This window comes from Prinia subflava, chromosome 3, assembly GCF_021018805.1.
Source record: "Prinia subflava isolate CZ2003 ecotype Zambia chromosome 3, Cam_Psub_1.2, whole genome shotgun sequence".
NCBI lineage: Eukaryota > Metazoa > Chordata > Aves > Passeriformes > Cisticolidae > Prinia > Prinia subflava.
The window spans coordinates 38,429,299-38,445,302 of record NC_086249.1 but is presented as its reverse complement, the minus strand read 5'-3'; the positions used below and the strand labels follow the sequence as shown (position 1 = coordinate 38,445,302).

Sequence of the window (16,004 nt, the reverse complement as noted above, 5' to 3'; positions counted from 1 at the left end):
ATTTTGGTAGTCTTAAAATTTATTCATTTTGACTTGAGTGAATAAATAAGGTTCTCCAATTACCAGCAACATTTTCTTTATGTTCTCTATACCTGCTGTGTGTAATCTGCATGCTGAGATAATGTTATCCTAACATTTTCAGGAATTGGTAACCCTGTAACAAGGACACCCTGCCTGATTCATGGTGAACAGGAAGAGTAGACAATTATTGAGGGAAATCAAATAGTTTCCTTCATCTAACAGCTCTGGTTGCTCACGAGTATTAATACCTCAGTTACACTTTCCATTCCAGCTCTAGCAACCAGAGACTGGGGCTTCTGAGTTTCTGCATCTCCGTTTCTCCCAAAAAGCTCTGCTTGTGACAAATACCTCATTCAAAATTCTTCCTTTTCCAAGTTCCTGAACCCGTTTTCCCAAATATATGGCATCAAATTATTCAACTTATCAGATTGGATGACACTTACACTTCACACACAATTTCTTTGGCCACCCAATCCCCAAGCTTGGTGACTTAACAGAGGTGCCAGATTTCCTTTGTCATTGCAGTTTTCCTTTCATATAATTCTATGAAATTTAAATTCCCTTCTCATAATAATCATTGTAAAAAAATTACATGTTTTGGTCCCAAGAACAATTTTTCAGTGACAATGGAATAAATTTGGGCAAGTGACAAGTGTAAAGGCAAAGAATCTTTTCAATGGTAAGGAGAACCCATTGCACTTACCTGCCTGAAGAAGTACTGTGTTGTTATAGCAAAGACGTCAAAGCCACAGCTGGCCCTTTTAAGCTCATTTTGGATATTGATTAATTGCCGGGACTGCTCATCACACTTTTCCTTCAGTTTCTGGATGAACTGCTTTTCAGTGTCTCTCCCCTCTCCTGGTTTGGGGGAGAACCCATTCTTTGGGGTGGTTGGCCTTTGCTTGGGATGTCCTACGAAGGAGAGAAGAAAAGACCATTCAGGTCCTTAGTTTACATGTGAAGATGTGAGATGTGACCTTTATGTGTTTCCACGGCCTTTGGGACTCACCCCTACAAAAGAAAAAGAGGTCTGTAGCATTCACACAGAACTCTCAGTCTTTCCTAAATAAATAAATAAATAAATAAATAAATAAATAAATAAATAAAGAAAGAAAGAAAGAAAGAAAGAAAGAAAGAAAGAAAGAAAGAAAGAAAGAAAGAAAGAAAGAAAGAAAGAAAGAAAGAAGGAAAGAAAGCACTGTGAAATACGTTTTTTAGGGGCCAAAGCTCAAAGCTTTTTAACAGTCATCTTTCCTCAGGCTCTTGAAAGTCTTCTACAAGTTGAGAGCTGTCCTAAGAGTGTATCACTGAGAACTGAGGTTGTTGGAGGAAGGAATCATCCCACCTCTACTAGACATCTACAAGAGCAGAGGTCTGCATCTGTGATTCTGGACTCTCTTGAATGTCAGTGAGAGAAATGGGCACTTCCAGGTCAGGATTCACCTTATCTAATTGATGATGTGGGAAACAGCTAGATGGCATTTCTACTCTACACATGATTTCTTTGTTCACATGAACCCCCAGCTTGGTGACTCGACAGAGGTGCCAGTTTTCCTTTGCCTTTTCAGATTTCATTTTGCCTCTACACAGGACAGTGTGGGGCTGGAGTTGTCCCTCCCTGAATGCAAACATAGCATGGATTGCTTGCTATTGGGATATGACTATTACTTTTTATCTACAATACTGCAGTCTACCTTGAGAGTTCCCCTTGCTCTCACCTTTACAACATGTCTAAAACTGCAGCACTTACACATACTGAAGTGCCACCAGGTACCACACAGAGCACAAGAGTTACATCACTGGCTCTGCATGGCTGCTCTCTCAGCATCATTGATCACACCAGAATCACTACATGGTTTGCCTGCAGAAATTGCCCCAGACAGAAAGACAGACAGACGCTTTCTACAGCATCAAGCCTGATGCTGTAGAAAGAAGTGAAAGCACTGGTGTAGCTTGTGTTTAGGGTATCAGCACAAATACAGTGTCATATTTGTGTCAATGGCACCAGAACTAAAGCTTACTCATGACAAACCACTTCAGGGCAGTGAGGCTTTTTTCCCTAAGTTCACATCCTGCTTGAGTCAACTGTCTATTTCTGTGGGTCTACACAGTTGTGAGGATGCAGCAAGAAGGGGCAGTGTTCTTGCAGTATTGGGCTGCTCAAGCCACTGCTTGGAATACCTCTTCTGTCTTTACCTGCTTTGCTTTCTGAGAACTCTCCTCTGCAAACATTTATGGCCATCTGGGCATCACCTTTGCACAGCTTAGTGAATTTTTTCTCTACTCTTTTGCTCCCCCTCAGCTGATGCTCTTTAGCTCATTTCTGAATACTGTCCAGGAACATCCAGTCTTCAACAGATCCTCCCACTATTCACCAGCTTTTACCCTAGAAGTTAAAGCCAGTAAGAAAGAGGGAAAAAATATGAGCCAGACACCTTTGTCCCATGTATTACTAGAGATGGTGGACATGTGTTAGTAAAAATTCTGTATTAGTAGAAAAGGTTGTGTGTGCAAGAATATTAAAAAGGGACGGTTTGTAGTTTTATAGTCTTATAGTATACAGTCCCTGAAAAGCCATAGAGAAACCACATCTACAACCAGTCTCCATTAATTTATGTAATGGGGGACAGTCTTCTGCCATGAATACTCCCTGTCCCTTTCCTAAAAAGCCAAAGAATCCTTCTACAGAGATGCCTCTGATGCTATCAATCTGAGCCAATTTGTAAAGTAGAGCATTACAAATTCCAGAGGTAGTTTTGTCAGATGTGCTTTAGATCTTTTAGATCTTTAAGACTGTGATCTGGGTGTGCAAGTAGATCCTAAGGGCAGTTTTACTAGATCAGCCAGGGGAGCAGTAAGGCTTCCCCAGAGCAATACCCTGGGAGCGTATTCCTACTTTTTCAGATTCCCACCTTGTGTGGAGCCGTTGGGAGCATATCTTCTATCTTGCTCAGCTACATCCTGGCTCCAGGCTAAGCTTACAGGGAGCCAGCTCCAGAAGAAATGCTCCCTCATGCCTCCAAGCATCTCATGGTGCAACTGTGAAGAGCCACGAGTGCAAGAAAACCCTTTGAACCTCTTTGTGTCCATGACTTGAATTTGTGACAAAGAATACCATGTTCTGCAGCATTAAGACTAATGCCACATTGTTGGAAGACCTAAGTAATACAGCACAATGAGTTTTTTGTCGTTAAGAGAGTTCAAGCAGCACAGCTATTGCCCTCTATCCATTTTTATGTCACATAAAGCCTGTCAACCTTTTTGTGCAGTAATAAGAAAATACAGACTCTTCCATTCATGTCAAGGGGCTCTTAACTGTTTGGTTGGTAATACCACAAAATAAGAAGTTCATAAAAGCAACAGCTATAAATACCTGTCTTTTTAGTATGAAAATCTTGGGTGGTTTAAGCAAGACAGTGATGTTACAACAGAAGGCTTAGGGAGAAGTGTAAGAAAAAGCCCTTGAAATCAGTTTTAATTAAAACAGAAACCCACCAGGTTGCTTAGTCTTGTATCTTTCTAGCTTTCCTGTTCACTGGAAGATTTGAAGTGCACATTTCTATGTTGTCCTTTTCAGTATTATAAGCTGTCCTTGTAAATTAAATGGAGCTATTCTCCTCAGGGATAAATCTGAATTTCTTGGTTCATTTGGGTCTGAAAGGCAGCTTACTAAGCTTATTCTGCCATTGATGTCTCTCTTCTGTTGCTCTGCACAGAACAGGGTATATATTAATGATGCTGGCTCTGGTCCTCAGTGTCCTTTTTGCTGCTGGTGGGACCAGAGGGGCAGACCCAGTGTATGCTGAGATCCCTGTACCCCTTTGATCCGCTTCAAAACTCCCAACTCTTTTTTATCTATGTGAGTGTTTGAACTAAGGAGACATAACAAGTATGTACTCATAATTAACACTGTCCATAAGGACTTAGATGGGGAATGCAATTTATTTGCCTTTTAACTGTCCAATTTCCAACACTGTGGTAAGGAAAGTGAGCAAATTACCTGGAGATGATTGATACCAAGCATTCTGTAGAGTGACAGATGCCAGAAGCAGTTGGCACCATTCTGAAATGGAGTGGAAGGAGAGCACTGCAGACACCTGTTCCTATACACAGATCTCAGGGATAGTATTGCATCAAAGGATAAAACTGAGATCCCTGCAAGACTGCGCCTCAAAACTCCCTTACAAGTCTTCAGATTCAAAGCTCAAAATTTTTGAGTATGACAGTCAAAAATCAGCACTGATTAAAAAGAACTGAATGTGAGAGGGCCAGTAACGAGGCAAATACAACCTAGAAATAGCACTCAGAAAATTTAGAACATGGACAGATGTCACTGTGGTGGAATCACCTGTGAGACACACTCTCTCCCATCAAAAAGTGTAAATGATGCAGGAGTTTGTGATTCTGATGGAGGAAAGTCTGTGACTGCCCCTTAGCATCAGCTACACTGTATGTCCTCTTCAAAGGCTGCTTTGACAATTTTTTTAAATTGTTAAGTAGGTGAAAAAATTGTCATTATTGCTTTGTTATTGCTGTAGTTATTTCGAAGAATGCCAAAAGCCAAATGCTAAAAGCAATAAATGAAGATGAGGTTTATTTTCCTACCCAATCCTTAGAGTGATAAACAAATTTACATTGGTTTAATTGCGGACAAGCAAGCTGAACAAATTCTAAAACAGTCTGATGGATGGAGGTCCTTTGAGACCTCATGAATTGGATACACCAACACTTTACACCTTGAAAATTCTTAGGTCACCCGTGGAAATGTAGCTCTCCTTAGGACAATACAAATACACTGTACAAATATTCCAGTGTTCCGTTTTGCTTTGTAATCCTAGTGGAAGCATATCAGCTGTGCTGTAACACGCTGCTACGGCCACAATCGGTGCTGATGCTTAAACTGGACTCCCACTGTTATAAACACTGGTGAGCTTCTGGTCTGGCGCTCTCTGCAACAAATTCATTGGATCTCTCTGTGATCTCACCAGGTGCAAAATAGCCTGTAAATTATATGACTCAGAGGACAGTGTTAAGTTCATCTTTTTACTCTAGTATCTTTGTAAGGAGAAGAATTTTGTGTCCTGTTGGTGCCTGGGAGGATTAAATTTAACCTTCCATTTTCTTGATTTTGTCAGTTGAAAAGAAGAAGAATAGGGATTGAGTTTAATAATAACAGAGAAATTCTTGGTGCAAGTTATAGGAGCTGGGGAGCTGCCCTACACGCTTTATATTTTGCTACCAAATGAACCAACATGGGGTTCTATCTCCCCCAGTTATAACTTAAATATCACATAGCTGTAGAGATGACATTATAAGTACTCAATCAGAGTCTGAAAAATGAGGCAGCAGAAGATAAACTGCAAGTATAATGAAATCAGTGAGACCACACATACTCATTTCAGAAGCATTTAGATCAACCAAAGGCCAGCCTCACAAAAGCCTTTAGGCACCTTATCCATTTGTTAATGTACACTCAGTAGACATAAATTGAAACAACTTCTCTTCATTATACTAAATAAAAAAGGTATTTTTCAGACATGTTAAATCCATGTGTTTGTTGACAATGTCCCAATAGCACTTTGGAGGTTATTTCTATAGATAATCCCTTATCCAGTTATGCACAGAAATAGCCCAGGAAATTTAGTGCCTCTACATAAAAGTAAGAGTAGATTCTGAACAACACACTATCACTCCAGGCTGAGGTGTCTTTTATTTTGCTATATGTATCTGTTCTCTTCTTATGTGAGAAAATTGTAATTATAAAAAAAATGTTCCTGTGGCCTTAAACATATAATAACAACAACTCTTTGTTGTGAAAGAGAGATGATTGCATGGTTATAACAAAGAGAACAAAAGTCTATTCAGCTCATGTATTGGTATGATAAAGCCTGCTGTAGCCAGCTTAATGAACCTTGGACACAATCAATCCTCACTTAACAATAGTAGGTCTCAGATTTGAGTGTGTTAACAAGAGATGCAAAGTCAACAAGTTTAAGTCTTTCCTGAAACAGTGCTTTTAGGTTCATAAATACCTGGTGAATGGAGTTTTGTGGCTGTTACTGCTGACTTCTTAGGGGATGATACAGCTGGTCTGCTAGCATCCTGATCTTTTTGTACTTCTTTCTTCACACCTGTTTTAGAAAAAAAAATCAAAGGAAGAAAGACATTTGGTTTATAATTCTGTTTGTAACTGTGCAGAACTGTGTCACTAAGATACACATCAAAATGGCAAAATGTATTTCACCAATACATATCCTGGGTTTGCACACAATGATGCTACACAGCCCTTCTGGGTTGGATGCCAACCTGCCATGTCTGCAGCCACGACTGTGTACACGTGGCTGAGCTGACATGCACAGCACTAAAGAAGGACAGTAGAAGGCCTTACACACTACCTTGGCTTTCCAGTCATCTGCACTACGACAAATGCCATTAAGGCACGAATAGCTACACAGGTAACCCTTCCTATCTGTTCTGAGTGCTGTGTTCTGGCTCTTTAGCTTGCTGTGCAGCCTCATCCTGGGCTGCAGGAGAAGTGGAATAGGACTGTGCAAAGCTGACTGAAATTACCTGCTAGTCCCTGCCCTGTGACCTTTTCCACAGCTATGGAAGCTGGCTTTTCTGGAGACCAGCTTTCCCAAGATGGCCTTGTGTAGCCAAGAGAGAGGCAAGAACCAGAAGCAGGCAGGACGTGCCAGAGCTGTGCTGGATGTGGCTGCCCGGACACTTGAGAGTGGGTCTCTGTCTGTGCAGTAAGTCAGGCAGGGACAGAAGTGAGCAAGCACACTCAGGGCACAAACCTACAAGACACAGTGCCACTGTGGGATGGAACAGGGCAAGGAATATTTCCGAGAGAGGCAGCTCAGTGTCTGTTGCTATTTGTCCCACCCTGGAGCTCTCCACTCAGGGCCTTGGGAATGGTCTGCCAGCTCTCAGAGTTCTGCAGCCGGCCACTGCCTCTTGCACCAGGGACATACAACTTCCTCTGAAAGCCAGAGGGCCACCCAAGCTCAGCTCCTCCTGCCCACCCACAGCTCCCATCAAAGTAGCTGTGGGGACCATGCTGAGTGCAGTAACATGAGGTCCTGCCCTGCTTGTTCGACCATGTGTGTGTGTGTGACAGTCACACACACAGGATTTCAAGCAGAAAACATTCATCAAAGAAGGAAGAAGAAAGAGCAATAAAAAGCAAACCTCTGAGACAGTAACATATTTTCCTGTTTGCTTTCCTTTTTTTAACCATTAGTGTTTGTTGAGGATTGCATTTTGGCCTGCAGGACTATGTCACAGCCCCTGGATATACAGGAAAAACAGAGAGATTTAAGGATAATGACTTGCTATAGAGAGAAAACAAAGTTTGCCTTATTAACTTTCCCCTCTCTTACGAGTATGTTCACAGACATCTTCTAGGAAAAGGTCTCACAGAATCTGAAGTACCTGAAGCAGGAAAACAAAATCAGATTTTCTTGGTGGTGCCTAACGACAGTGGCAGTCCAAAACCTAACACTGTCTTCCATTTTGTTTAATACAAATGTGACCTGGCTCTTTCAACAGTGGAGAAAAATGATAATTTTATATGGGGATCATAATCTTCAGGGACGTGTACTGGTTTACTAATTTTCTGCTCCCTCCAATACCACACCTAGTCACAGCTGCAGTATATAGGTTTATTTCTGATGCATTTCTTTCTTTCACCCTTCCACTTCTGTCTGCATCAGGACTTGCATGCAGAGAGCTGCAGACACAGCATTTGCCACACACCAGAAGCTGAGCTGCACAATTTCCAGTTCTGTCTCTCAGCGTTTGCTTGCAGAGTGCTTCTGGAAAGAGCACATGCACCTGCATGTCCTACTGTTTGTGGGAGGGAAGCAAGGGACAAGTTCTAAAACCCTCTTTGACTCTTTCCCACTGTTCAATAGGCAAATCACACCATCAGCTGTCAGGGGCTTGTAAAGACTGAACACGTGCTCATACCTTTACTTTTGTCCATCTCCATTTTCTCTGCTGTTCATAAATACAACACATTGAGGATATGAGTCTCATTTGTGATTAATGTTTTACAGTGAAGTGACCGAAGATAAAAATTGCCTGTGCCTGCCCCCTATTACACTGTACTACAGATTAGGATATAAAATAAGTTTATGGTGCCTTTTCATTACTAAGGACCAACCTGAGATGGCAGCTGTGAGACAAAACCAGGGCTTGCTTTATAAGACACAGTTTATATAGTTATACAGATATATAGATTCAACATAGTTATATAGGTTCAAGGATCACTTTTTCATGGTGATAAGGCTTTGGCTTTTCTGGGGCTTTCAAAATAAAAATATAATGCACAAAAGGGCCATATACTAAGCTCCTCCATGAATTTTGCTATGCCAGACGCCAAACACAGGCAAGAGTAGGAGAAAAGTGTGTGCTTTTCTTATGCTTTCCTTAGACGTGTAAATAATTAACTACTTTTGGGTTTGAGGCATTTTCAATGAGGAACACCTGGGGAATTCATTCAGTCCCTTGACCTTAAGCACGAAATGAGAATCAATCCCCCAGTAAGAGCTTGGTGGAAAGAAAACAGCAAAGAAGCCCAGAATTTTGCAGAGGGCAAGGCAGGGTCTGTGGAGAGCAGTGGGAGTTGTGTGTGGGCGCTGCCCGGCAGGCCCAGCTGCATGGGGGACATTGGCTCCAGAAAGTGGAAGGCCAGCAGAAAGAAGGTGCAAAGAGATGTCTGGGCAAGGAAAGACAAGCAGGACTAATAACAAGGAAGATGAGGGGCCTTGTTCAGTTTACAAGACTAGGAGAGCTCCTAAGGTCTGGTGGGGCAGCGGTGCAGCAAGGGAGGAGGGGTTGTGCCACAAGGGGAGAGCCAGTGCCCAGCACAGCCTTGCTGGGAAGGGAACAGGGACAGGGACACATGGAGCTAGCAATTATTCAGCTTCTCCTTTGTAAGTAGAAGGGCCCTGGTGGCCTCTCTGTGGCCCTCCTTAGAGGAGAGGGATTTAGAAAGCACACAGCAGGCAAAAGGAAGGATGGTCTGCGGGAACAAACTGTTATCATTTTGCTAAGCTCATCACCCACAGGGAAATTTTAGGGGAAGAGCCATCCCTGGCATCAGACCTCATATAGGAGCTTGAAGCTGAATGCTTTTCTAAAAATGGGGCTTGTTTCTGTCTTTTGAAACAACAGCTGTTAGTTGGTTCGAAGAGAAACATTCAGAAAATGTTGATTTCCCGCAGAGAAAATAAATCTTTAGATTACAAGTGTTTGGGCTCAGGATTTGTCATTTCACAGAAATATAGAATTTAAGTTTTAAAAAATCTGAGGGAGAGCACTGATGTAGTAACGAGCATGATGTACAGCAGCACAAGGTATGGTGCAGCAGGAGGTTGTAAGGTTTGATCTTTTCTAGCTTGAAGTGTACTAAAAGTAATTAAAAGACTAAAATGTACAAAAAATATCTGATGCTCCAGGGCAACTCAGGAAACAAGACAAACGTTTTTCAGTTGTTATTACAGGCCTGAACACATGTAAAACCTCAAATCCTATTCTGTCATATACGTTTTGAAATGTCAAAAGGTGTTATGTGTGCAATCATAAAATAATAAAAATACATGAAATTACAAAAGGAAATTAGGCACCATAAGTGTATATTTCTTTAACTTGCCTACTTTTAAAATTTTGTTCTAAATTTGTCTTTTAAAATGTATATTAAATGTGATCTGGAACAAAATTTACTTCAAATTCTTAGTGTTATTGGCACAGAGTGGAAATATGTAATTCCAATTAGCTCTTTGTTAAATGCCTGTACATTAGCTTTATTCCTGCTGGCTGCATAATCAGGGCTCTTAGGATTGATTATGATCCAAGCAAAAATCCTGGCATCTCTACCAGTAACTATCTTTAACTTCCAGGATTCCTGAAACAGTTTCCAAGGCTCTGCCAACTCTTACCTGGCAGAGGTCATGCAATGAGAAGTTTTGTTTCTGGTAGCCAGTAATTGAAGCCACAAAGTTCTAATTTTTATCTACATTCCATTTAAAGTTAGAAACCTTTCAACATTTCCCCTCTTTTAAAAGATGTACTCGTGTAAAGAAATGAGTATTTCAGGCCATATGAGAACAATGAGCATAAATATTTGTTTGTCTTTTCTACTAGTGGGCTTAGTACATATCCTTTTGAAAAAGCCTCTAAATACACAGCTCTGTAAAGGTATTTATATTTCCTAATTAACATACACAGCCTTCTCCAAATGAAACAGAAGAAGCAAATACAAAATAATTAGAAACACAAACTTTTCAGAAATCAGAAAGACTAGAAAAATAGCAGACAAACAAAGCCACTTCTCCATTCCCCCAGCAGTGCTGAATGCTAGCCTAGGAACCAGAGCAAAAGACACCTTATTCAAGACATCTTCTCAAGCACTGCAGAATCAGCACTTGTATTTGCCTGTCCTTTTTGAGTCTTCAAAAGCCAGTATACTGGGTTAGGCTTCAGTTTGCTTTCATACTTCAGACTGAAAGCATGCTAACAAATTGTATATTGAGTATTTATTCCAAAACAAATCTGAACGTGCTGTAGACATCATTAACAATTCAATGGGACTGACTGCATTCAGATGGATTCCAGCTGTTCTCAGGAGTATTTTACAAGTTAACTAATGCAGTTTGCAAGTTTAATAAAAAAACCCAAGGAAATATCTTCAGTCACTCACAGACACAGGGAGCCCCTTTGAGCTTTCTTCTGCCTTTCCCCCTGATACCCACGACTAGTCATGTCCTTGGTGAGTAATGACACATCTCTGCATGCATTGTTTGAGACAAAATGAGCAAAGCTGGAAATATGATGGATTCTGTAGAATGAGAGCAGTCTAATCCTCTCTAGAGACTCTCTACTTCCTGTGATCTATGAGACACGGAAAGACTGAATAGATAAGTAGATGTGGAAGAAAGACTATGTATTTCTTGAAGTAGAAACTGCTAATGCTTGTGCTTTTCCCTTTGTGTTTGTTTCAAATTTAAAGTCAGTCTGATAAAAAAAACAGGACAATGATTATTTCACGGTCTTGTCTGAAAATGGTTGCCTTGTTCTTGTATTTAAAAAGTCTCTTTAGCTGTTTTTTTAAAAAAATAAAGGAAAAAATAAACCCGATGAAATGAATCATTCTTTGGACTGAATAGAAAATCTCAAGGTAATTCAGAACATTTAATGTTAGCTGAAGAGTTAAAATAACTACTCCTCTTTCTGCCATTTTGCATGGATCCTATGGCATTTTATTGTCTCTTCCTCACACAGCAGTGCTATGGCATGTTTCAGAGTGGTTCCCAGAAGAAAGGCAGGAGAACTTGCAGATGCACTCCTTTCACCTGCGAGGTAGTGCTGCATATCCCTGTGTTCAGTGCAGGAACAGTATGACTGTAACCCACTGCACACTGCTATTCAGCTTTGAAGGGAAACTGTCTGCAAGGGAAAACAAAGCTGCAGCAGCCTCTTCTCCCTTCATCCCTGCAAAAGCACTGGGGCTCACTCTTCCGCCCTCAGGTGACCTCAGCTCATCCCTCTCCCTCCTGCTGACGTTGTGCTGTCTGGATTTTGCAGAATCTGATCAAAAAAAGCACATTTTACACTATAAGATTGCTGGTGAGAGCTGAGAAAACACTGGCCTCCTATTTTTCATCTTGACTGATTGCATTTAACAACCTGTCCTGTTATATATGATTTACTGGTACTTGTAGAAGCATAGGAATTGACCAGGTGAATTTTTTGAACAATGCTTTAGATTGTCTTTAATTTAGGGGGACAAGCAGGAACAAGCTGCTCAAATAAATTCCTTATTGCCAATGTCATTGCACTCAAATTAGGGTATTTCTTATGGATGACAACAGTCATTAAATAATAATCAAGTAGAAACAGGAATCCCATAACACACCCCTCAAAATCCATAACAGAGCATAGAAAATATAAAATCCCACAGCTCTCTGATTTCATAGACAGTTGGGTGGCAGATCTAGCCTGGTGGACAGAACTAAGTCTCTGAACATTGCCTTCTGCAGATATTCCCCCGTTTAAGGGACATTTAAACCATAATTTATAAATTCATATATGTATGCCTCAAGTTCTATATATTTTAATCAACATCTGTGGAAAGAGGAAGCTTATATGAATTTCAGAGCTAGATTATAGTTGCAAAGTTCCTGATTGAGAGCTGCTTTCACCTATTGCTAAACAAAATATGAAGCAATATAGAAATGGCAAGTTTTAGTCGGGTTATCACTGTACTTCCAAAAGTAGCTAATATATTTAAGTGAAATTAAAAGACCTCTCTTTTTCTAGTCAAGTATGTGCTTTCTTTTCCCTTTTCTATAAATTGACAGACATGTAAATATAAAAAGGGCTGTGCAGTACACTGAAACCTAATTAAGTGCACTCTTTTCACAGACCAGTGGAAAGGCCATCAGTTCATGCCTGCACAACAATTTGCATGACAACGATCTTTCACTGCTATTGTCCCATGCCAGAACTCTTTTTTGATCATCTGAAGCACAGCATTATCTGCTGCACAGCAGAATCTAAAGGAGTCCATTTTAATTAATCAATTTTTTTTTATTCCCTGCAGTCCCATTTATTTTACAAGCACTTTTAGTGAAGTATCAGGAATATAATCTCTCTTGAGCAGTGGTGTCTTATTTTTAAGAGAAAATTTACTGTTCATGGGGTCTTCTCAAGTAACATCTAATACACGAAAGCTTTCATGTGATTTTTGATGGCTATTTTTGAGTCATTAAATAGGTAGATATTTTAATTTGTGAATTAATTTACTATTCATACACAGATAAAATTATATACATCTCTGAAATAAAAATGTAATTTTTACATGACCTGATATTGCACTCTTTCAGAAATATTTATATTTAAATTACTGCCATTCTCTTTGTGAAATATTTCCCCTCTTCCTTTCATAAAATATGCTGTATGCAATGCACACAGTGCCTGTGCTCCTCAGCTGTAACTGTGGAGTGCTCTAAGCACCTCAGTTTAGTAAATGCAATGTCTTGCACAGGAGGTTGGTCAGATGCTAAATATATATGCAACATCAAGCCTATAGAAATCACTGTCCAAAGGATACCTAAATAGAAAAGGTAAATTCTGTAGGTCTTTCTATCACACTGGGATCTACACCCAGTGTTCATATGCTATTGCAAGAGAAGCAAGACTAGAGCTGCTAAAAAACCCTTGTCTTTATAATTTCTTTGATTTATTTCAACCTTTGTTCTTATCAAATACTTAGCATTTTGAGGAACTATGACACTGCCTTAATAAAAAGAAAAAAGAAAAAAAAATCATGAATTTGCCACAGACACATGCTGCTAACCTGGCTCATAAAAAATTAAACCAGAACATTGGACTAACACAGTTCCTTTTGCTTCTGTCTGTGGTGTATAATAACAACTTCCTAAACTTGTCAGCTGCCCCTGTTCAGGAGCTGTGTCTGACTGTTTGCATAACACAGGCAGGTAACCCTGCTTCCATGTCTAGTTTCCTTCCAGAATAAAACAGGCAAGTTTATGACATGGCAATTGCTGAGTTATCCCTTATCTTGACCCATGAGCCTTTTATTGTATTTATCTCCCTCTATCAGGCTGGATTGGTGGGTATCTGGTGTCCAGCCAAGGTCAAACCACTACAACAGGTTAATCTGTCTCAAAACCACGTGACAAGAACTAGCAATGTATAAAATTTTTGTCTCATATTTTGCACTGATTTTCCCTTCCCAGCTCCATTTGCAAGGTGTTATCAAGCCCAATAGAACTCACATAGAGATGAGAGATGAAACACTGTGGAGTAAATAATTTTAGCCAGCCTGGATAAAATTATTTATTTTGGAATCTAAACTGTTAGATCTAACCCAAACTTAATGGAACTGGTCATTTGAGACATAACTGAATTGAACCGAAGGAGAGTTTAGGCAAGGAAACAATTTGGAAACAGGACTAGGGGTTTTTTGCTTTGTTTGCTTGCCTCCTTCTGCCTCTGTGAGTGAAAAAAACAAAGAGGCAAATATTCTTAAACCTAGAGGCCAATATTCTCACCACTGCAAACATATCTAGCAATGAATTATCTGCTCAGTGGAATGCTTTGGTCTTTAAACTAATGCAATGCTTTGAAGAAGCTGCTTGTTGAGAACCAACAATATATACACTAAATCTCTGGCACGTGTAGTTAGGAACAGTAAATGCCTTCCATTCTACACGTAACTCACAAAATGAGATTATAGCTGTGTTGTTGACTGTGTTTGAAAGGGTCTAGAGTACATGGAGTCCAAATCAGCACACTGGCAATAGGCCTGAGGATGGCATGAAAATTAATTAAAAGCAAGCAGTAAAACGGCATCACAGCAGGCATTTCTTGGCCTAATGCAGGTGGTGTTTCAAGTTTGGAGCACTTACCAGCGGGTGCTGTGGCAGTTTTTGGTGCTGGCAGTAAGCTCCTGCGTGGAGTCGCTGTGCTGCTCGATACCTGCGTCGCGCTTTTGCTGCTCCCCTTGGGAGCATCCTTGGAAGGTGCAGATGCCCTAGGGGTGGTCTGCTCTTCATTTCCAGAGCTGGAACCTGCAGGAGACCGGAATTGCACTAATTATAAGTACATAAAAAATGTATGTGAACTGTGGCATACAGACCGAATTTCTATCAGCAGTTAAAGTCTGCAGTGACACATTCTCACTGCAGCTTGGGCTAAGCTACACAGACTTGCTCCAGTATAAACCCTTAGGTAGAAATAAAGAGTTCCCAAAAACTTACTTAAATGCTTAGCCTTGGCAGCTGTTACAACAGGAAATTAAGACCTCTCTTCTAGCTCTATAAAGATATGCGTCTACAGTGCTCATAAACCAAGGAATTCCTAAACATCTGGGTGGAAAAGCTGTTTAGGGTTTTGTAACTGCTAGAGGAGCCACACCACACATTCACCCTGTCACTTGGAAGCTGCTGGTGTTTGAAACAAAGGGGAATAGCAGGGCTCAGTGCTGCAGCGTTTCAAATTGCCCTGCTTAGGTGGAGGTTTCCCACAAAGAGTCCCTCAGATCACACTCAGACATTTGAATAATAAGATACAAAAACAAAGACAAAATTCTGCCTTTACAGTCTCGTCCACTTCAGTCATATTCTCATGACAAATATTAAATTGCCAAGTTTTCCACATTATATTGACCTCCTTCAAAACTTTTAATGGATTTGGTTTCCTCCTGCTTTTACCATCTAGAAAATAATAACATCCTAAATTCCTTGCAGACATAAGGAAAACAATATTTTCGTAACATTTGAGAAAGGCAAAGTTGGAGTGTTGTTTTTACCTATCTGTCTACAAGGCCTAAGAGGAGCAAAAGATTATAGCGGATCTGGACTTGGAACATTTGCAGAAGAATCAACATTTTGCTAGAAAAAACAAGTGGAGATAGTGCAAGAAATACAAAGGATGTCAGAAAAGAGAAAAGGCCTATTATTTTTGTTTCAATTGTTTCACAAACATATAATATTGGTTAGGTACTGCCTGCAGGAAAATGATAGCATTATCTTATTAGTTGCCATGTCCAAGTCTCCAGTATTTTTAAGATGTAGGCTTCTTGAAAGTGTGCAAGTAAAGAAGAGATTTCATTTTTGCCTTTACTAGTGAAAATCTACTAGAAAAAAAAAAAGAGGCTGGAAAAGAAAATCCTCTTTCTGATAAAGGAAAAATGTAGCCTTTGGCTCTGAGAAAACAGCTTTAAGTTTTGCTGTGTCTTTGAGGCTGCTTGTATATAAGTCTTAATTTAAAGCGTGTATCTACAGTATAAATGGACTTCTACAAACATATTTGACCTTTCCCAAGCCACATTAAAAACTCAAAACTGTGCTGTGTATACTCTATATACATTACTCTATACAGGAATGGAAAGACCTGAAGCATTTGTCACCTTTACACAGCTCTGCACAGAACAACACCTCAGCACATCA

The 16,004-nt window shown here is 40.1% G+C and overlaps 1 protein-coding gene across 2 annotated transcripts in view; it reads right to left on the bottom strand.

Annotated features, from left to right (window-relative positions):
• MTUS2 (microtubule associated scaffold protein 2) overlaps window positions 1-16,004 on the bottom strand; it is a 268,830-nt gene that overhangs the window by 52,063 nt on the left and 200,763 nt on the right. For both annotated transcript variants that reach the window (XM_063394734.1, XM_063394735.1), the window contains 3 exons: window positions 14,463-14,624; window positions 6,054-6,152; window positions 725-933 (listed from right to left, as the gene is read on the bottom strand). In XM_063394734.1, coding sequence (XP_063250804.1) covers window positions 725-933; window positions 6,054-6,152; window positions 14,463-14,624 — 470 coding nt within the window. The remainder of the gene's footprint in view (window positions 1-724; window positions 934-6,053; window positions 6,153-14,462; window positions 14,625-16,004) is intronic.